Raw genomic sequence first — 17500 nt, 5'->3', positions numbered from 1 at the left:
TTTGCGCCATGGAGAAGATGTCTCGACCTCTTTCTATAAACCCAACTTTCCTACCTCCGACTCACGGCGTCCTGAAATCGCTGCTGGAGAACCCCATGAAACTGCCCTTTCATCACGATGAAGGTAACGATGGATGAGCTTTCGGGGAGGTTTAAAGCGTCTTCTGCATCAGCTGATGTTCGTCAGGCGCGTCGCGCTCTTTGCTTTCCTTATAATCAGCGCGTAAAAGCGCGTCTCCACACACTGTTTTAAACACCATTACCAGTGCCTGCTCGTGCACGCATGCCGTCACGTATAATCACTCTGAACTATAATGTGATTTGCGACTGGACGTTTCTGTTTTGTTGATATTGTGTTGCATTGCATTCTTTTTACGCGCAAACATACATCTATTGCGCGGTGGATTTAGCCAAAATCCATGACGGTATCTGTTTAAAATATGCTTATATTACTGCATTTGCTCACATAGAAGAGGAATAAACAGAGTCTACTCAACCAATACTGACTTTATGCGGATATTTGAAGTTCGCACGCAATGGGGATGATCTGTACGAGTGGTTTCCTTTAGAGGGCGCCATTCAGCTGATTGTGTTTGTGCTACATCAGTCCACATCATATATTTATAGTATAAATAAAAGGTTGTTTTTTATCTTTGGCTGCACCTAAAGAGGACGTGCATTAGCGTTTGCACACTAAACAGTTTGATTTGGTAACATTTTTTGGATTAGTTCACCCCCTTATGTCACTAAACTGTACTTTGCTCTCGTGAACGCTAAAGGAGAAATGCTGGGAAACAGCCACCCTTTTCAGCTGAGCAGAAAATTACAACCAAAAAAACGGTCAAAGGCTGTTTTATGATATTGAATAAAGTGCTAAATGTGGTGTGGACCACTTTTAAGCTGCTTTGAAACTGCATATTGTAAAGATTTTGTAAATATTTGTTAGAATTTTGCTCTGTGCACATAAAATTATTTAAATCGAATTGAATTTTGATATTACTTATGGTGCTTGAGTAGGCCTGTCGTGATTATTGATTAATCGCCTGATCTTGGTTATTCAATCTAATCGCAATCATTTGAGATGACCACAATTATTGTCCAGCTTAAATCTCAATCACATTTTACCAAACAAACACAAACACTATTGTAAAGTACACAACGACAGTTGAAGGTCTTCCTTCATACAAAATGAAAGTTTGTTGGTTTATTGTGTGTGTGCTATATATATATATATATATATATATATATATATATATATATATATATATATATATATATATATATATATATATATATGCATATATATATATATATATATATATGCATATATATATACGCACACATACATTATGTAAACAAACTTGTTACATGCGATTAATTGCAATTAATCGATTTGACAGCACTATTTATTTTTATTATAATTCTTATAACATTAAAGTAAATCAAATGAGCCTATTTTAGTATCATTTTTATTATTATTATATCTTTTGTACAAAATTAAAGTTTGTGGGTTTAATCAGACTGCATGATATTATATCATTAGTGCTGTCAAGTCGATTAATCGCATCTAACATAAAAGTTGTTGTTTACTTAATGTGTTTATATACTGTATATGTTGTGTGTGTGTGTGTGTGTGTACACAGACATGCACACATATAGAAATAATATATAATACACAGACACAAACTTTCGTTAGATTAGATTAGTTGCGATTAATCGATTTGACAGCGCTAATATATATATTGTATTATAATTTTCTGAACATTTTAGTATGATTTGTAATATTGTATTACAAACAATTCACAGTACAAAATGATGTATTAGGCTTTCCCTGTAACTGACATGAATAAAACCGAATTAGATCATTATTCGCAATTATTTGTTTGACGAGTAGACTTCAACACAATATTCATGATCATAACAAGCCTGCTATTCCTCATTTGCTTTTGTTGTATGAAACATGCATTTCATACACGTTTGGAACTGTGTGTGTGTGTGTATGTGTGTGTGTGTGCTTGTTTTTATTGAGTGTATGGACACAAATGTGTATAATGCCATGGGTCTGACACAGGTATTACAGGAGAGGGTGAAATATGAGGACATTATCCATGTCCCCACTTTACAAAAGGCTTATAAATCACACAGGAGGAGTTTTTATGAGAAAGTAAAAATGCAGAATGTTTCCTGAGATTTAGGGACATGGGCTGTGTGTGTGTGTGTGTGTGTGTGTGTGTGTGTGTGTGTGTGTGTGTGTGTGTGTGTGTGTGTTGCGTAGGTTTAGGGGCAGGGGCATATATATACAGTATAGTATGTACAGTATAAAAACCATTATGCCTATGGAATGTCCCCAAATTTCACAAAAACAAACGTGTGTGTGTGTGTGTGTGTGTGTTTGTGTGTGTATATGTGTGTGTGAACGCCAACAATAACGCCTCCATCTTGTTCCTCCAGGGTTCGGGAAAGAGAAAGAGAAGGAAAAGAAGTTGGAAGAGGACGGAAACGGTGTAAACACCCCTCAGTCTGCCTTCCTGGGGCCGACACTGTGGGACAAGACCCTGCCGTACGATGGCGACAACTTCCAGCTGGAGTATATGGATTTAGAGGAGTTTCTGTTGGAGAACAATATTCCTGCCAACTCTCAGAGCGAGCAGAGCCAGCCTTCCCAGCAGCCCCTGCCCCAGCAGCCTCCTGCCACCCCGCCCACACCCTCTGTGGTGGATCTCAGCAGCCGGGCCTCCACCTCGGTCCACTCCGGGATCGTTGGCCAAAACTGCCTCCAGAATCCCAGCAGAGCAGGTACTGACCCGATCGCACACACACACACACACACACACACACACACACACACACACACACACACACACACACACACACACACACACACACACACACACCAGGTTGATCTGAGCCTCTATATGACACCCCAAAGCTCCTGAGATGCGCTTTCTCTTCACACACACACTCCTTTTTCAGGTTCCCCATTTAACATTTCAGTGAACAGTTCTTAAAATAACAATTTTACTTAGCGTTCAGAATATATATGTATATAAATTAAAGAACCGTTGTCCACTCTAAAGAACCTTTTGTGGAATGCAGAAGTTCCGTGGATTCCTAAAAAACCCTTTATTTTCAAGAGTCCACACGTTTGTTAATCATCAATAAAAAGTTAAATGACACCCGAAAGCTCCTGAGATGTGCTTTTCTCTTCATACACACTCCCAATTAGGAAACACATATTGACTATTACGACTTGTGCATTATAACGACACTATGACGACGTTTGCACTATAACGACAATAATGGCGTTTGCACTATAACGACACTATAATGACACTATAAAAACACTATAACAACGTTTGCACTATAATGACACTATAACGACACTATAACGACATTTGCACTATAACGACACTATAATGACGCTATAAAAACACTATAACAACGTTTGCACTATAATGACACTATAACGACACTATAACGACATTTGCACTATAACGACACTATAATGACACTATAAAAACACTATAACAACGTTTGCACTATAATGACACTATTACGACACTATAACGACGTTTGCAGTATAACGACACTATAATGACGCTATAAAAACACTATAACAACGTTTGCACTATAATGACACTATAACGACACTATAACGACATTTGCACTATAACGACACTATAATGACACTATAAAAACACTATAACAACGTTTGCACTATAATGACACTATAATGACACTATAACAACGTTTGCATTATAATGACACTATGACGACACTATAATGACACTATAACAACGTTTGCACTATAACGGCACTATAACGACACTATAATGACACTATAAAAACACTATAACAACGTTTGCACTATAATGACACTATAACGACATTTGCAGTATAACGACACTATAACGACACTATAACAACGTTTGCACTATAATGACACTATAACGACGTTTGCAGTATAACGACACTATAACGACACTATAACAAAGTTTGCACTTTAATGACACTATAACGACACTATAACAACGTTTGCACTATAATGACACCATAACGACGTTTGCAGAATAACGACACTATAACGACACTATAACAACGTTTGCACTGTAATGACACTATAACAACGTTTGCAGTATATAACGACACTATAACAACGTTTGCACTATAACGACACTATAACAACGTTTGCACTAAAATGACACTATAACGACGTTTGCAGTATAACGACACTATAACGACGTTTGCAGTATATAACGACACTATAACGACGTTTGCAGTATATAACGACACTATAACAACGTTTGCAGTATAACGACACTATAACAACGTTTGCACTAAAATGACACTATAACGACGTTTGCAGTATAACGACACTATAACGACGTTTGCAGTATATAACGACACTATAACGACGTTTGCAGTATATAACGACACTATAACAACATTTGCACTATAACGACACTATAACAACGTTTGCACTAAAATGACACTATAACGACGTTTGCAGTATAACGACACTATAACGACGTTTGCAGTATATAACGACACTATAACGACGTTTGCAGTATATAACGACACTATAACGACGTTTGCAGTATAACGACACTATAACAACGTTTGAACTATAATGACACTATAACGACACTATAACAACGTTTGCAGTATAATGACACTATAACGACACTATGACGACTTTTGCACTATAACGACAATAATGACGTTTGCACTATAACGACACTATAATGACACTACAACGACACTATAACAACGTTTGCACTATAACGCCACTATAATGGCGGCAGTGGCTCAGTGGTTCATGTAGGTTGTCTACAAACCAGAAGGTTGGTGGTTCAATCCCCGGTTCCACCTGACCAAGTGTCGAGGTGTCCATGAGCAAGACACCTAACCCCAGCTGCTCCCGACGAGCTGGATGGCGCCTTGCATGGTTGAGATCGCCGTCGGTGTATGAATGGGTGAATGTGAGGCAAAATGTAAAGCGCTTTGGATAAAAGCGCTATATAAATGCAGTCCATTTAGTCCATTCCATTTATAATGAAACTATGACGACTTTTGCACTATAACGACAATAATGACGTTCGCACGATAACGACACTATAACGGCAATAATTAAGTTTGCACTATAACGACACTATAATGACAATAATGACGTTTGCACTATAACCACACTATAATGACAATAATGACATTTGCACTATAACCACACTATAATGACCCTATAACGACACTATAACAACGTTTGCACTATAACGTCACTATAATGACACTATAACGACACTATAACGACGTTTGCAGTATAACGACACTATGACGACTTTTGCACTATAACGACACTATAACGTTTGCACTATAACGACACTATAACGACACAATAATGGAGTTTGCACTATAACGACACTATAATGACACTATAACGACGTTTGCAGTATAACGACACTATAATGACACTATAACGACACTATAACGACGTTTGCAGTATAATGACACTATAACGACACAATAATGATGTTTGCACTATAACGACACTATAATGACACTATAAAAACACTATAACGACATTTGCACTGTAACGACTCTATAACGATGTTTGCACTATAACGACACTATAATGACGCTATAATGACACTATAACGACACTATAACAACGTTTACAGTATAACAACACTATAAAGACTCTGACGACTTTTGCACTATAACGACATTATAACGACGCTATAATGACACTATAACGACACTATAACAACGTTTACAGTATAACAACACTATAAAGACACTGACGACTTTTGCACTATAACGACACTATAACGATGTTTGCACTATAATGACACTATAACGACACTATAACGGCGTTTGCACTATAACGACACTATAACGACGTTTGCACTATAACGACACTATAACGGCGTTTGCACTATAACGACACTATAACGACGTTTGCACTATAACAACACTATAATGACGTTTGCACTATAACGACACTATAATGACGTTTGCACTATAACAACACTATAATGACGTTTGCACTATAACGGCACTATAAGAACACTATAATGACGTTTGCACTATAACGACACTATAATGACGTTTGCACTATAACGGCACTATAACGACACTATAATGACGTTTGCACTATAACGGCACTATAACGACACTATAATGACGTTTGCACTATAACGGCACTATAACAACACTATAATGACGTTTGCACTATAACGACACTATAATGACGTTTGCACTATAACGGCACTATAACAACACTATAATGACGTTTGCACTATAACAACACTATAAAGACACTATAATGATGTTTGTACTATAACGACCCTAACGACGTTTGCACTATAACGACACTATAATGATGTTTGTACTATAACGACACTAACTACGTTTGCACTATAACGACACTATAATGACACTATTACGACACTATAATGACATTTGTACTATAACGACACTAACGACGTTTGCAGTATAACGACACTATAATGACTTTTACCTCAAACTCCTAATTTACTGCTTATTAATAGTTAGTAAGGTAGTTTTTGTAGCGTTTAAGTTTAGGCATTGGGTCGGATTAAGGGATGTCAAATAAGGTCATGCAGAATAATGCATTAATATGTGCTTTATAAGTACTAATAAACAGCCAATATCCTAGTAATATGCATGCTAATAAGCAGCTAGGTAATAGTTAATAACTGAACTGTTACAGAACCTTTTGTGGAATGCAGAAGTTCTGTGGATTCCAAAAAAGAACCTTTATTTTCAAGAGTCCACATGTTCGTTAATCATCAATAAAAAGATAAATGACACCCGAAAGCTCCTGAGATGTGCTTTTCTCTTCACACACACTCCCAATTAACATTTCAGTGAACAGTGCATAACAGAAACGTTTTTCTTAGTGTTAAAAGGGTTTGTTCACAAAAAAAAAAAAAAAAGTAAATTCTGTCATTAACTCCTCTCCCTAATGTCAATGGACACCCGTCAGACCTCCGTTCATCTTCAGACACAGATGAAGAATATTAGTGTTGAAATCCGACGGCTCAGAAAGGCCTTCATCTTTAAGTTAATGACAGAATTTAAATTTTTTGGGGGGAACATTGAAAAAGAATTGTGGAATGCAGAAGTTCTGTGGATTCCAAAAAAGAACCTTTATTTTTAGGAGTGCACACATTCGTTAATCATCAATAAAAAGCCCAATGCCTTCTGCACCGCTTCTGTTTTCTGTCGCTCTGAAGCGATCTGGAGCCAAAGTTACCCCCCCCCCCGGGCCGAGCGCCTCAGAGCTTTGAGCGACGGGTCGTATGAGTGAGAGATTATACGGACTTTGCTCCGCTGCGTCTGCAGTGTGTTTGGTTGAAGTCCATGTTGTCAGGTGTTTTGTGGATCGTGTTGAAGCTTTTAAATCATATTAACAAAAAAAATAAAAAATCATGTCTGCAATTTAAATTTTCTAGTGACTAGAAATTTTTCAGTTGGCCAAATTGAATTTCTGCGAGTTGTTGCAATTTAATTCGTTTTTTTTACAGTATTGTTGATTTTTTGGTAACTAAAATAATAATCCGTTATTAATAGATAACTATGTAGGAAGTAATGCAGGACTTATAAGTAGCACTACATTAACACTTAAGCTACTACTATTAACTAATATAGAAACACGCAGAACTAATCAGTAAGTAATATTGAATTCAGGACTAAGGTTCCTTATTAAGTGATTAATAGTTAATGAATGAGACTGGCGTCAATAATAACTAATAGGTAACAAGGAAAAATTATAAAGAATTGCTAATTAATTACTAATCACAACGTTAACAAGTCTGAGATGTGAGAAATTGTCTTTTTTTACTCTCAATGTGGTCATAAAATGCATCACTAATTACTTAAGTGTTATCTAGTCATTATGCAGGAACTTCTAGTTATTATTTTAAAGTGGAAAACATTGTTAGATCACTAGTAGTTCTTAAAAATTGTCCTTTGTTCCTCTGAATAAAGTAATAAAATGCATCATTACTCAAGCACCCAATCACTCTTCAAGGGCTACTGGTGATCTGGACCATTATTTTAAAGTGAAAAACCATATTTTCCATTTTAAAATAATGGTTCAGATCACTACACTCTAAAAAATGTTGGGTTGTTTTAACCCAATGTTGGGTCAAATATATGGACTAACCCAGCAATTGGGTTGTTTTAATCCTGTGGTTGGGTTAAATATTTGCTTAAGACAACCCAATCGCTGGGTTAAAACAACCCAATGTTGGGTCAAATATGGACTAACCCAGCAATTGGGTTGTTTTTTACTCAGAATTTTTTTGTGTAGTAGCTCCTGCATAATGACTAGGTAATACTTAAGTAATTAGTGATGCATTGTATCACTTTATTCAGAGTAAAGAATATGATTAATTGCATCTCAGACACACAATAAATGTTGTGATAATTGGTCAGTTAGTTAATAGGTATTAATGAGGCTAATCTCAGTCAGTAATTATTGATCACTTAATAAGAAACTATCTTCTAAATTCGATGTTACTTACTGATTAGTTCAGCGTGTTTCTATATTAGTTAATAGTAGTAGCTGAAGTGTTAATGTAGTGCTACTTATTAGTCCTGCATTACTTCCTGCATACACTCTAAAAAATTCTGGGTAAAAAACATCCCAATGTTGGGTCAAATATGGACTAACCCATCAGTTGGGTTGTTTTAACCCAGTGATTGGGTTGTCTTAAGTAAATATTTGACCCAACATTGGGTTAAAACAACCCCGGCATTTTTTAGAGTGTAGTTATCTATCAATAACCATATTTCTAAAGTGTTACCGATTTTTTTGCACTGAAAAAAAAGAAAAGAAAGAAATTTTATTTTAAAACATGCATGCATATAGATGGCATACATGCATTTGACTCTATTGGAGTCTGTATTATAATTGACATTTTTTGCTACATAAACCATAGACAATTCATCCTGCTGCAATGTCACGTTATATAGGCATTTTAAAAATTATTAAATGACAACACTTAACAATACGGTTCTATCAGTTAACAAGAGCAATGCAAAATACTTAAAGGGGGGGTGAAACACTCAGTTTCAGTCAATCTCATGTCAATCTTGAGTACCTATAGAGTAGTATTGCATCCTTCATATCTCCGAAAAGGCTTTAGTTTTATTATATTTATAAAAGAAATATGGGCTGTACCGAGTCTTTCCGGAAAAAACAGAGCGGCTGGAGGCGTATCGTGTGGGCGGAGCTAAAGAATGACAATCGCGAACAAAGCGGTGACGTCCTCAAGCGTGGAGAAGCCCATGGCTATCTCAGCTAATACAGATAATGATCCAGGATCATTCGGAGGCTGAAATAAATTGAACAGGAGAAACCGCAACAGCAGGACGTCCGTCTCTGTGGTATGTACTGTATTAAGTGGCCTTTGTGTGTCTTTACTCGCAGTTTATGAGGACATGATTCGGTTTATGGGCTATTGTATGCGACTAAACCTTAGCAGTAGCAAGTAAAACGGTTTTGCACGTCAGACTAGTGTAACGTTATACAGAGAACAACAATGGAGTAACCGTTAGCGCATTTGAATGACGAAGCACGCGATCGTGTCGTTTACTGATGTTTACTCACGTGACGATAGCCGACAGCACAGACATTTGAAGCAGTTTTACTCACCGGCTGCTTCCAAAGCAGGACCGAACCTTTATCGCTGGGACCGCTCCGTCAAAAACACACTTCTTTGATATGATTTGGTGAAGTCCTGTGACAGCAGTGGCGTGTAAATCCACTTTGAGACGCGACTGAAGCGATGCTTTAAAGCTTCCCGTCATTTCTGCGTTCAAATCGGTTCAAATGCAGCGCTGCCTTCCCAGAATGCTGTGCTGAAGCGTTGAAGTCGCTCGACGTCACCCATAGGAATAAAGTGGAGCGCGGCGCGCGACATAAGTCTTCACGGACGACTGGATCTGCACCCAGAGTGTTTACAGCGTGCATTTCCTCTTTCGCTCTAGTCACGCGCGTGCGCACCCTACCGGGAGAAGAGTCGTCTAGTGGACCCATACTCGAAAAAAACTCTCCGAAACTTGTGAGAAACCGGAAGGAGTATTTTTGACACAGAAATACTCCATCAAACGCCCAACATTAGTTTTTGAAACTTTGTCTATGTTTAGGATGGGAATCCAAGTCTTTAACAGTGGAAAAAGCTCAGTATGCACGAAACAGCATTTCACCCCCCCTTTAAACAATCAGCATTTACTAACACATTATTAAAATCAAACTTTGTATCTGGTAATATTATTTATTAGGCATTGAGTTAACATGAACTAACAACAACACTCTGTTTGAACGCAGTGAATGGACTCATTCAAACAACTTAATTTCTTTTAACCCAGCATTTTTTAGAGCGACCGACTAACATTTAAAAAAGATTAATAAAAATATTGTAGCAAACGTGTTATTCTTTTTTAAGCCCTGTTTTTACACCTGGCATTAAGATGCGTTTTGGTCGACTGGATCAGCAGTAGATGAGGAGACACATTCCCATTTACAGCTGGTGTTTTAATCCGTCTCTTTTGGCCACTTCTGTCCTGATTTCTTCGAGGGGAAGGTCTATGGGCGGGTAAATATATGGCTTTTTCAGATCTTTCCATCTAATGGATGATATAAGCTCAGGCAATTTACATATAAACACACCGGAGACGATGGGAAAACACACGGTAAATGCTCATGTGGTCAAATGCATATGAACAACCACTAAAAGACGTCAACTCTCCGCCTACTGACCTAAAGCGGAAACATTATGGGACGTGGATTTAAACTTTGTCGACTAGAGACCCAAGTTTAGTTGAAGATGAAAAACGTCCCAAGCACAATTTTCTCCCACCATTCCTGATTTCTAACACACACTCTCAGCGTTCGGCTGCTCTAGTGTGTGTCAGAGCAGAAACTAAACCTGAGGATCTCTGTGTTTTTCCATCATCTCCGGTGTGTTCATATGTAAATTGCCTGAGCTTATTTCATCCATTAGATGGAAAGATCTGAAAAGTTCATATATTACCCGCCCATAGACCCTCCCATCGAAGAAATCAGGACAGAAGTGGACAAAAGTGGACAAAAGAGATGGATTAAAACACCAGGTGTAAACAGGAATGTGTCTCCTCATCTACTGCTGATCTGCTCTTAAAAGGTTAGTTAACCCAAAAATGATTCTCCGGGGGAAAAAAATGGTGTTTGGGGGTAAAATGTGTGTTATTTTGGCAAGGTTGCCTGCTAAAATTCACACTCATGGGTCTATATATCACATAATAGTCTCTTCAACCCGCGGACATAGAAAACAACCCACGGAAAAAAATGAGGACTTGGCAACACAGTGCAGTTGAACTCTGTTGACATTTGACAATGCGTCGCTCCGTTGCTCTGATTGGTTGTTGGTCTATCCAATCGATGTCTTTCCTGGTTCGGTGTAAACACGGCCCATAATCACAGCCCAGTGGAGCAGCAGACTCATATTCTGACTAGAACTCAGTATGACCACGACTACAAAAACCCTGGGGGTGGCTGGCAACTTTTTTTTTTTTTACGCTGACGGAAAGAGTTAATGCATTAGGTAATGGGACCTTACTGTAAAGTGTTACCAAAACATAAATAAAGTAAAATGTTCAGATTTTGCTATTGAAACTGAGACTCAGGAGTGACTCATCTGCCCAAACGTGACTGACAGCTCTAGCCGAAACGCACCTGAGGAGCCGTCAAAGCCATCCGTCACATTGATCAGGCGTTCCTTCACGAGCCAGTGGCTTTCACACACACACACACACACACTTCACACGCCAGCCATTAAACCTGCCATGTGAAATTAGACAGACAAATTCCCCATATGCGTTACGCATTCAATTTGAATAAAACGCAGTGCATTAAATGACGTGTGTTGTACGGCTAATGTAGGTGAAAACCCTTTAGAGACAAAAGCTGTGACGTTTATCCTGTTGACAAAGTCCGTTACCGGTCACACCCAGGTCACTCCTGCAGATATACATGTAGATTATGTGTGCAAATCTCACAAAACACGGTCCTGAATAGGTACAAATAATATTTGTAAAAGGAAAATAAAGCCAATAAAGGACATGTTTTCAAGGCCGTTTTGCTTTATAAAAAATTATAAAAACGGTTTTAGTATTCAATCTTTGCATAGATTTTTTTTTCATTGCTGTAAAACTGTGCTTAATAAAAATGTGCTTATTATATTAAAATGTTAAAATTTACAAAATAAGCACAATGTGTAACATCATAGTCTGAAAATATAATATATAATTTTAGTATTTAATCTTTGCATCACTGTAAAAAAATATTAAATGTGCTCAAATAAGCAGAATATACAACATCATAACTGTCTTTAATATAATATAATATAATATAATATAATATAATATAATATAATATAATATAATATAATATAATATAATATAATATATAATTGTAGTATTTATTCTTTTTATTGATTTGTTTTTGCATTACTTTAAAACTATTTAATAATTAAATGTGCTTAATTATCTTAAAAATAAGCAGAATGTTCAACATCATAACTGTCTTATAATTATAATAATATAATATTATAATTTTAGCATTTAATCTTTGCTTTGGTTTTCTGCATCACTGTAAAAATAATTGCACTTGTTTAATTATCTTAAAAATCAGCAGACGTGCAACATCATAACCATCTGAAAGTATAATATAATGTGAATATAACTTGCATTTATACAATTATATATTTTCTCTTTATTTAATTTTTGTGGTGAAATATGAATTGCGGATGTTTTGGCATGCATGTGTCAGGAGATTCATCCATTTGTATATGTGCATAGAAATATATCATTTCATTGCTGTTTAGTGCATGTTGCACCTGAGAGAAGTTGTGTGTGAAATGTAAAACTTCTGTCAGGGCTTATCAAATCTGGAGACTTTATTGCCACTTGAAGGGAATAAAACTGGCCGCACCGTGACAGGTTTTATTAGACATCTTGCTGCCATTATCTGTTTATAGGTTTCGTTTAGCATTCCAGATCAGCCCACAGTCCTCATCTGATGCTGTAAAACCTTCTGGAGATCTGATGAATGTTCCCTCATGCACTTCACTGTTCGCTGCAGGGTGTGTGTGTGTGTGGGTGGGGGTGTGTGTGTGTGTGTTCGTGGGTGGGTGGGTGTTCGGTGCATGTTTACATTTCTGCATGTGCGTTTCCATGTGCCTGCGCGTGTTCAGTCTAGACGAGCGGATCAGGCTTTGCTCCACACATTTCGGCTCACGTGAAGTCATCCCGTTCCCAAAGCAGTGTGTGCTGCCATGTGATACACACACACACATGCTGCTGCGTGTGACGAGCAACAGAGAGAGAGAGAGAGTTGGTCAAGGCATGCCACTCTCAGCAGACTCCACCCACTAGCCCCGCCCATACCCACAGGCCCCACCCACCAGTCCCGCCCCTCTTTGCATGCCACGCCCCCATCCCCCCATCGGTCCGTCTCTGCCTCTCGTTTCGAGTAGCAAAAGCACAGCATGTTCTCACTGAGCCTCACATTGCCTAAATCGTGCCTGGCTCACATGCGGCTCTCAAGCGATCTGTGAAGACTTTCGCTGCAAAACTGCACATATATCACAGACAAACATTCATGCGGAAGGACACACCGTTTTCACATCATAGTTTGTGTGTTTTGGGCCTCGTTCACACTGATGTTGCTGGAGGCCGCAGAGTCACTGCACTGTGACAAAATATTTAAAAAATAAGTTACCTGGTTGCCTTAATTTTGAGTTCATTGAAATAAAAAAATTGAGTTACAACAAATGAACATTTTTGAGAATGGACAACCTTTATTGAAATATTAGTAAGATTTTGTAAGCATATTGGGTAATTGTGTGTGTTTTATTTGTGATGACGCAGCCAAATTGTGCTATTTTCATGATTTATCACATTTTTTATGTGGTTCAGACACAGTTGAGTTTCTATTTATTAAACAAATTCCCTTCATTGTATCAACTCAAATTTTTAATTTCAATAAACTCGAGATTTACAGTGTGTGTACGATTCAGTTTGATCAATGTTATATCAACATGTGTTTTAAGTAAGGGATAATGTACACCCAGCCGGTTGTTATTGCAGAATAAACCCCGACAAAGCGATCAGGACCCCGACGCGAAGCGGAGGAAATAAATAAGACACAAAATATTGTCTTGAGATTAGACCCCACTTTATATTCGGTGGCCTTAAGTACTATGTACTTACATCCAAAAATAAGTACAATGTACTTTCTGTGTTCAGATTGTATTGCCAAACACCTTTGCTGATATTGAGGTGAGATACGGGTAGAGTTAGGGACAGGTGTGGTGGTGTGTGTTAGGCGTAAGGGAAGAGCCAACTGTGTAATTACTAATGTAACTACAGAAATTATTTACAGACGTTATTACATGCAGGTATTTTTTTTTTTAAATGTAAGTACAATGTAAAAACATGTATGTACACAATAAGTGCATTGTATCAAATTATGAATTACTATGTTAGTACATAGTACTTAAGGCCACCTAATATAAAGTGGGTCCATTTTATTAGCTCTTAAGCAAAGCTTCCGCGAAGAAAAACAGTTCCAGCCTGCTTTAAGTCTTTATCTATTGCTGCTAAATGTTGAAAATGAATGCTGAAAGGGTTAGTTCACCCAAAAATGAAACCAAGCCTGATTTACTCACCCTCAAGTCATCATAGGTGTGTATGGCATACTTCTTTCAGACAAATACAATCGGAGTTATATTTAAAAAGTCCAGGCTAACGTTAACCCCAGCAGTAGTTGTAGCTGTTTTTGAAGTCCATAAAAAATGCAGCTGTCCGTCAAATAACGTGCTCCACACGACTCCGATGGGTTAATAGAGCCTTCTGATTCGAATCGATGCGTTTGTGTGAGAAAAATATCCATATTTAAAACTTTATAAAGGAATCATTACTAAGAAAGATAATTCAGTGAGAAATGAAAATAAATGTTATTCTGCATGATGAAATATTTTGCAAACGTGATAAAACTATATTTGTCCAAATATGCACGCTGTTTGGCAAGATGAACAACGCGCCGACGTGATAAGAGAACGTGAACCACCCAACATGCGCTGGGTTGCCGTGACGATCCGCGCTGTCTATCACTCGGCAGCTAAATCTATATTTGTCCAAATATGCAGCACACTGTTTCACTAAGAGCCCGAACACATGCGGTTTAGTGCATGGCTGTGACCACAAATAAAACGGAGAGGACGTGGCTTTTGTTCATTAGCCTACAGATTACAGATTGGTTATTTTGCACTCCTGACATAGATAGTCAACGCTTGCAGGTTCGGCGTGCGATTCCTCAGGTGAATTTTACTTTACCGAGCCTTTGTAGCAAAGGCTTCCACAGACGGCGCCGGTTACAGCTCGCTCGGCGCCCTTTACGTTACTTCGTATCAGCACAACGCCTAGCTTTCCTCCGTGACTTTTCCGCACGCTGCTTCCAAAACTTCCCCACCATATCTCTACAATAATGATGGAAGACGAGCCTGACAGAAGTGACTGTCTCATGCATATTAACTAAATTATCTTGTATGCATACTACAGCGCAGGGATTGGACTGAATGAGCTTTATGTCATGAATATATATCGAGAATCGCTCGGAGCGGTCGACGTCAGCATGTGCCCAGCAGCCCATACTTGGGCCGAAAAGGCCGTGCCGACGTCAGCATTTGTGACGTTGCTCCGACTAAGCTTTTCAAACCGGAAGACAGAAATCGCTAAAATGCAAAAATAACTATTTTCACATATGAATACCATTAATGAGTACCCTTAGTGTTTTCAATGATGTGCAGCCTATACATATCTCAAAAAAAGTGTTTTGGGGTTTCATGACCCTTTAAACACATGGCGCAGATGATCAACAGAGATCCGGATTCTATCCTCTTCAGTTGAAGACTCTCAGGACCGGGCAGAGAGGACAAATTTCCACACAAAAAAAACACGACACGCAGCGACATCATCTGCAACTCGTGTGTGTCGTGATAATGTCAGTGAGGTGACGCATGCCAATGAAGAACGAACGATAGTCATAGATATGTATGCGTATAGATATCTATGGGCATAGTGACATTGGCTTCTGTCACATGTCATGTCACTTACTGTTAATACCATAGATGTGTAACGTGTATACATATCTATGGTTGACTTGACACTGTCTCTGTTTGCAAGCGTAACTGTGTTACCATGGTTACCAGTGTTTATAGTGGCGGATTAATTTCGAACTGTAATCAAACTGACTGGAACTGCCTGTGCATTAAACGGTTTTACTGCAATAATTAATTCATTATTTTAATTGTAAATTATGTTTTTGTAAATATTCCATAAAGTGTGTGTGTGTGTGTGTGTGTGCGCGTGCAAATTAATGTTTTAGTGATATAAAATTAAACAGTTATATGGATTTTTATTAATTGAATTTCATATTAATTCTCCTTTATAATCAAATTAAACTACAAGTATGAATCTGAACTCAATAGCAGTTTTATAACAGTTTTCTATTAAATAATGTTTTTGTAAACGGCATTTCTAATGATTTTGTGCCGTCAAATCGATTAATCACATCAAAGTTTGTGTTTACATAATGTGTGTGTGTATTCATATATACATAATAATTATACACAGTACACACACATATATGTAAACACAAACTTTGATGTGATTACTCGATTTGACGGCACTATTTTGCACATAATTAATATTTTTGTAAATATTTTATTCATGTGTAAAACTTAACATGTAAATCAGTCATTTATGGTATTAAAACTGCATTTATTTATTTAAAACGACACTTACAGCAGATATATGTGTGTTTATATGAATTTAATTCCACATTAGTTGTACTCTTTTAAATTAAATCACAGTTTTATATGTTTTAGTGGGTTTCTTGTAAATGTAGAAGCAAGTGTGTGAACACTCAGGTCAGTTCGTTTGGTCAGGTTTGTCTGCTTGAGGTCTCAGGATCATAAACAGCTCTTGCTTGTCTAATGCGATGATGTCTCTGTACTTTGTGTGTTTTCGAGGACAATCGTCCGGTGTTTTTAAGTGTGTGTGTGTTTGGTTTGACTGAAGTTATTGATAGCTGTTGATTTCTCTGGTGTGTGTGTGTGTGTGTTTGTCTCACTTCGCCTCTTATCAGCGCATATCGCTGGATTAAATAGAGCCGGTTAGGGCGTCTTTTTCCTGCACCCGTCGACTTCCCTGAGCGGAGACACCTCCCTTCCCTGTGTGTGTCTTTGAGGAAGTGAAGGCCAGGTCATGGGACGGTCACAGTCACACCCCTGAACGATCTGCCACCCAGCGGAGCAACACACTCGCATATTGTCACAGCTTCATTACAGTACACTGCTGTCCTGAAACCCTGTCACTCTCTCACACACACACACACACACACACACACACACACACACACACACACACAC

General features: G+C 37.9%; 1 protein-coding gene across 2 annotated transcripts in view; it reads left to right on the top strand.

Annotated features, from left to right (window-relative positions):
* The window catches only part of hlfa (HLF transcription factor, PAR bZIP family member a), a 27321-nt gene that overhangs the window by 200 nt on the left and 9621 nt on the right, over window positions 1–17500 (top strand). For both annotated transcript variants that reach the window (XM_067456321.1, XM_067456322.1), the window contains exons 1-2: window positions 1–123; window positions 2451–2795. The exon at window positions 1–123 is cut by the window's left edge. In XM_067456321.1, coding sequence (XP_067312422.1) covers window positions 9–123; window positions 2451–2795 — 460 coding nt within the window. In that variant the 5' untranslated portion in view covers window positions 1–8. The remainder of the gene's footprint in view (window positions 124–2450; window positions 2796–17500) is intronic.

This window comes from Pseudorasbora parva, chromosome 2 (genome assembly GCF_024679245.1).
Source record: "Pseudorasbora parva isolate DD20220531a chromosome 2, ASM2467924v1, whole genome shotgun sequence".
NCBI lineage: Eukaryota > Metazoa > Chordata > Actinopteri > Cypriniformes > Gobionidae > Pseudorasbora > Pseudorasbora parva.
The sequence above is the reverse complement of the archived record's forward strand: the minus strand, read 5'-3'. Positions and strand labels throughout refer to the sequence as shown.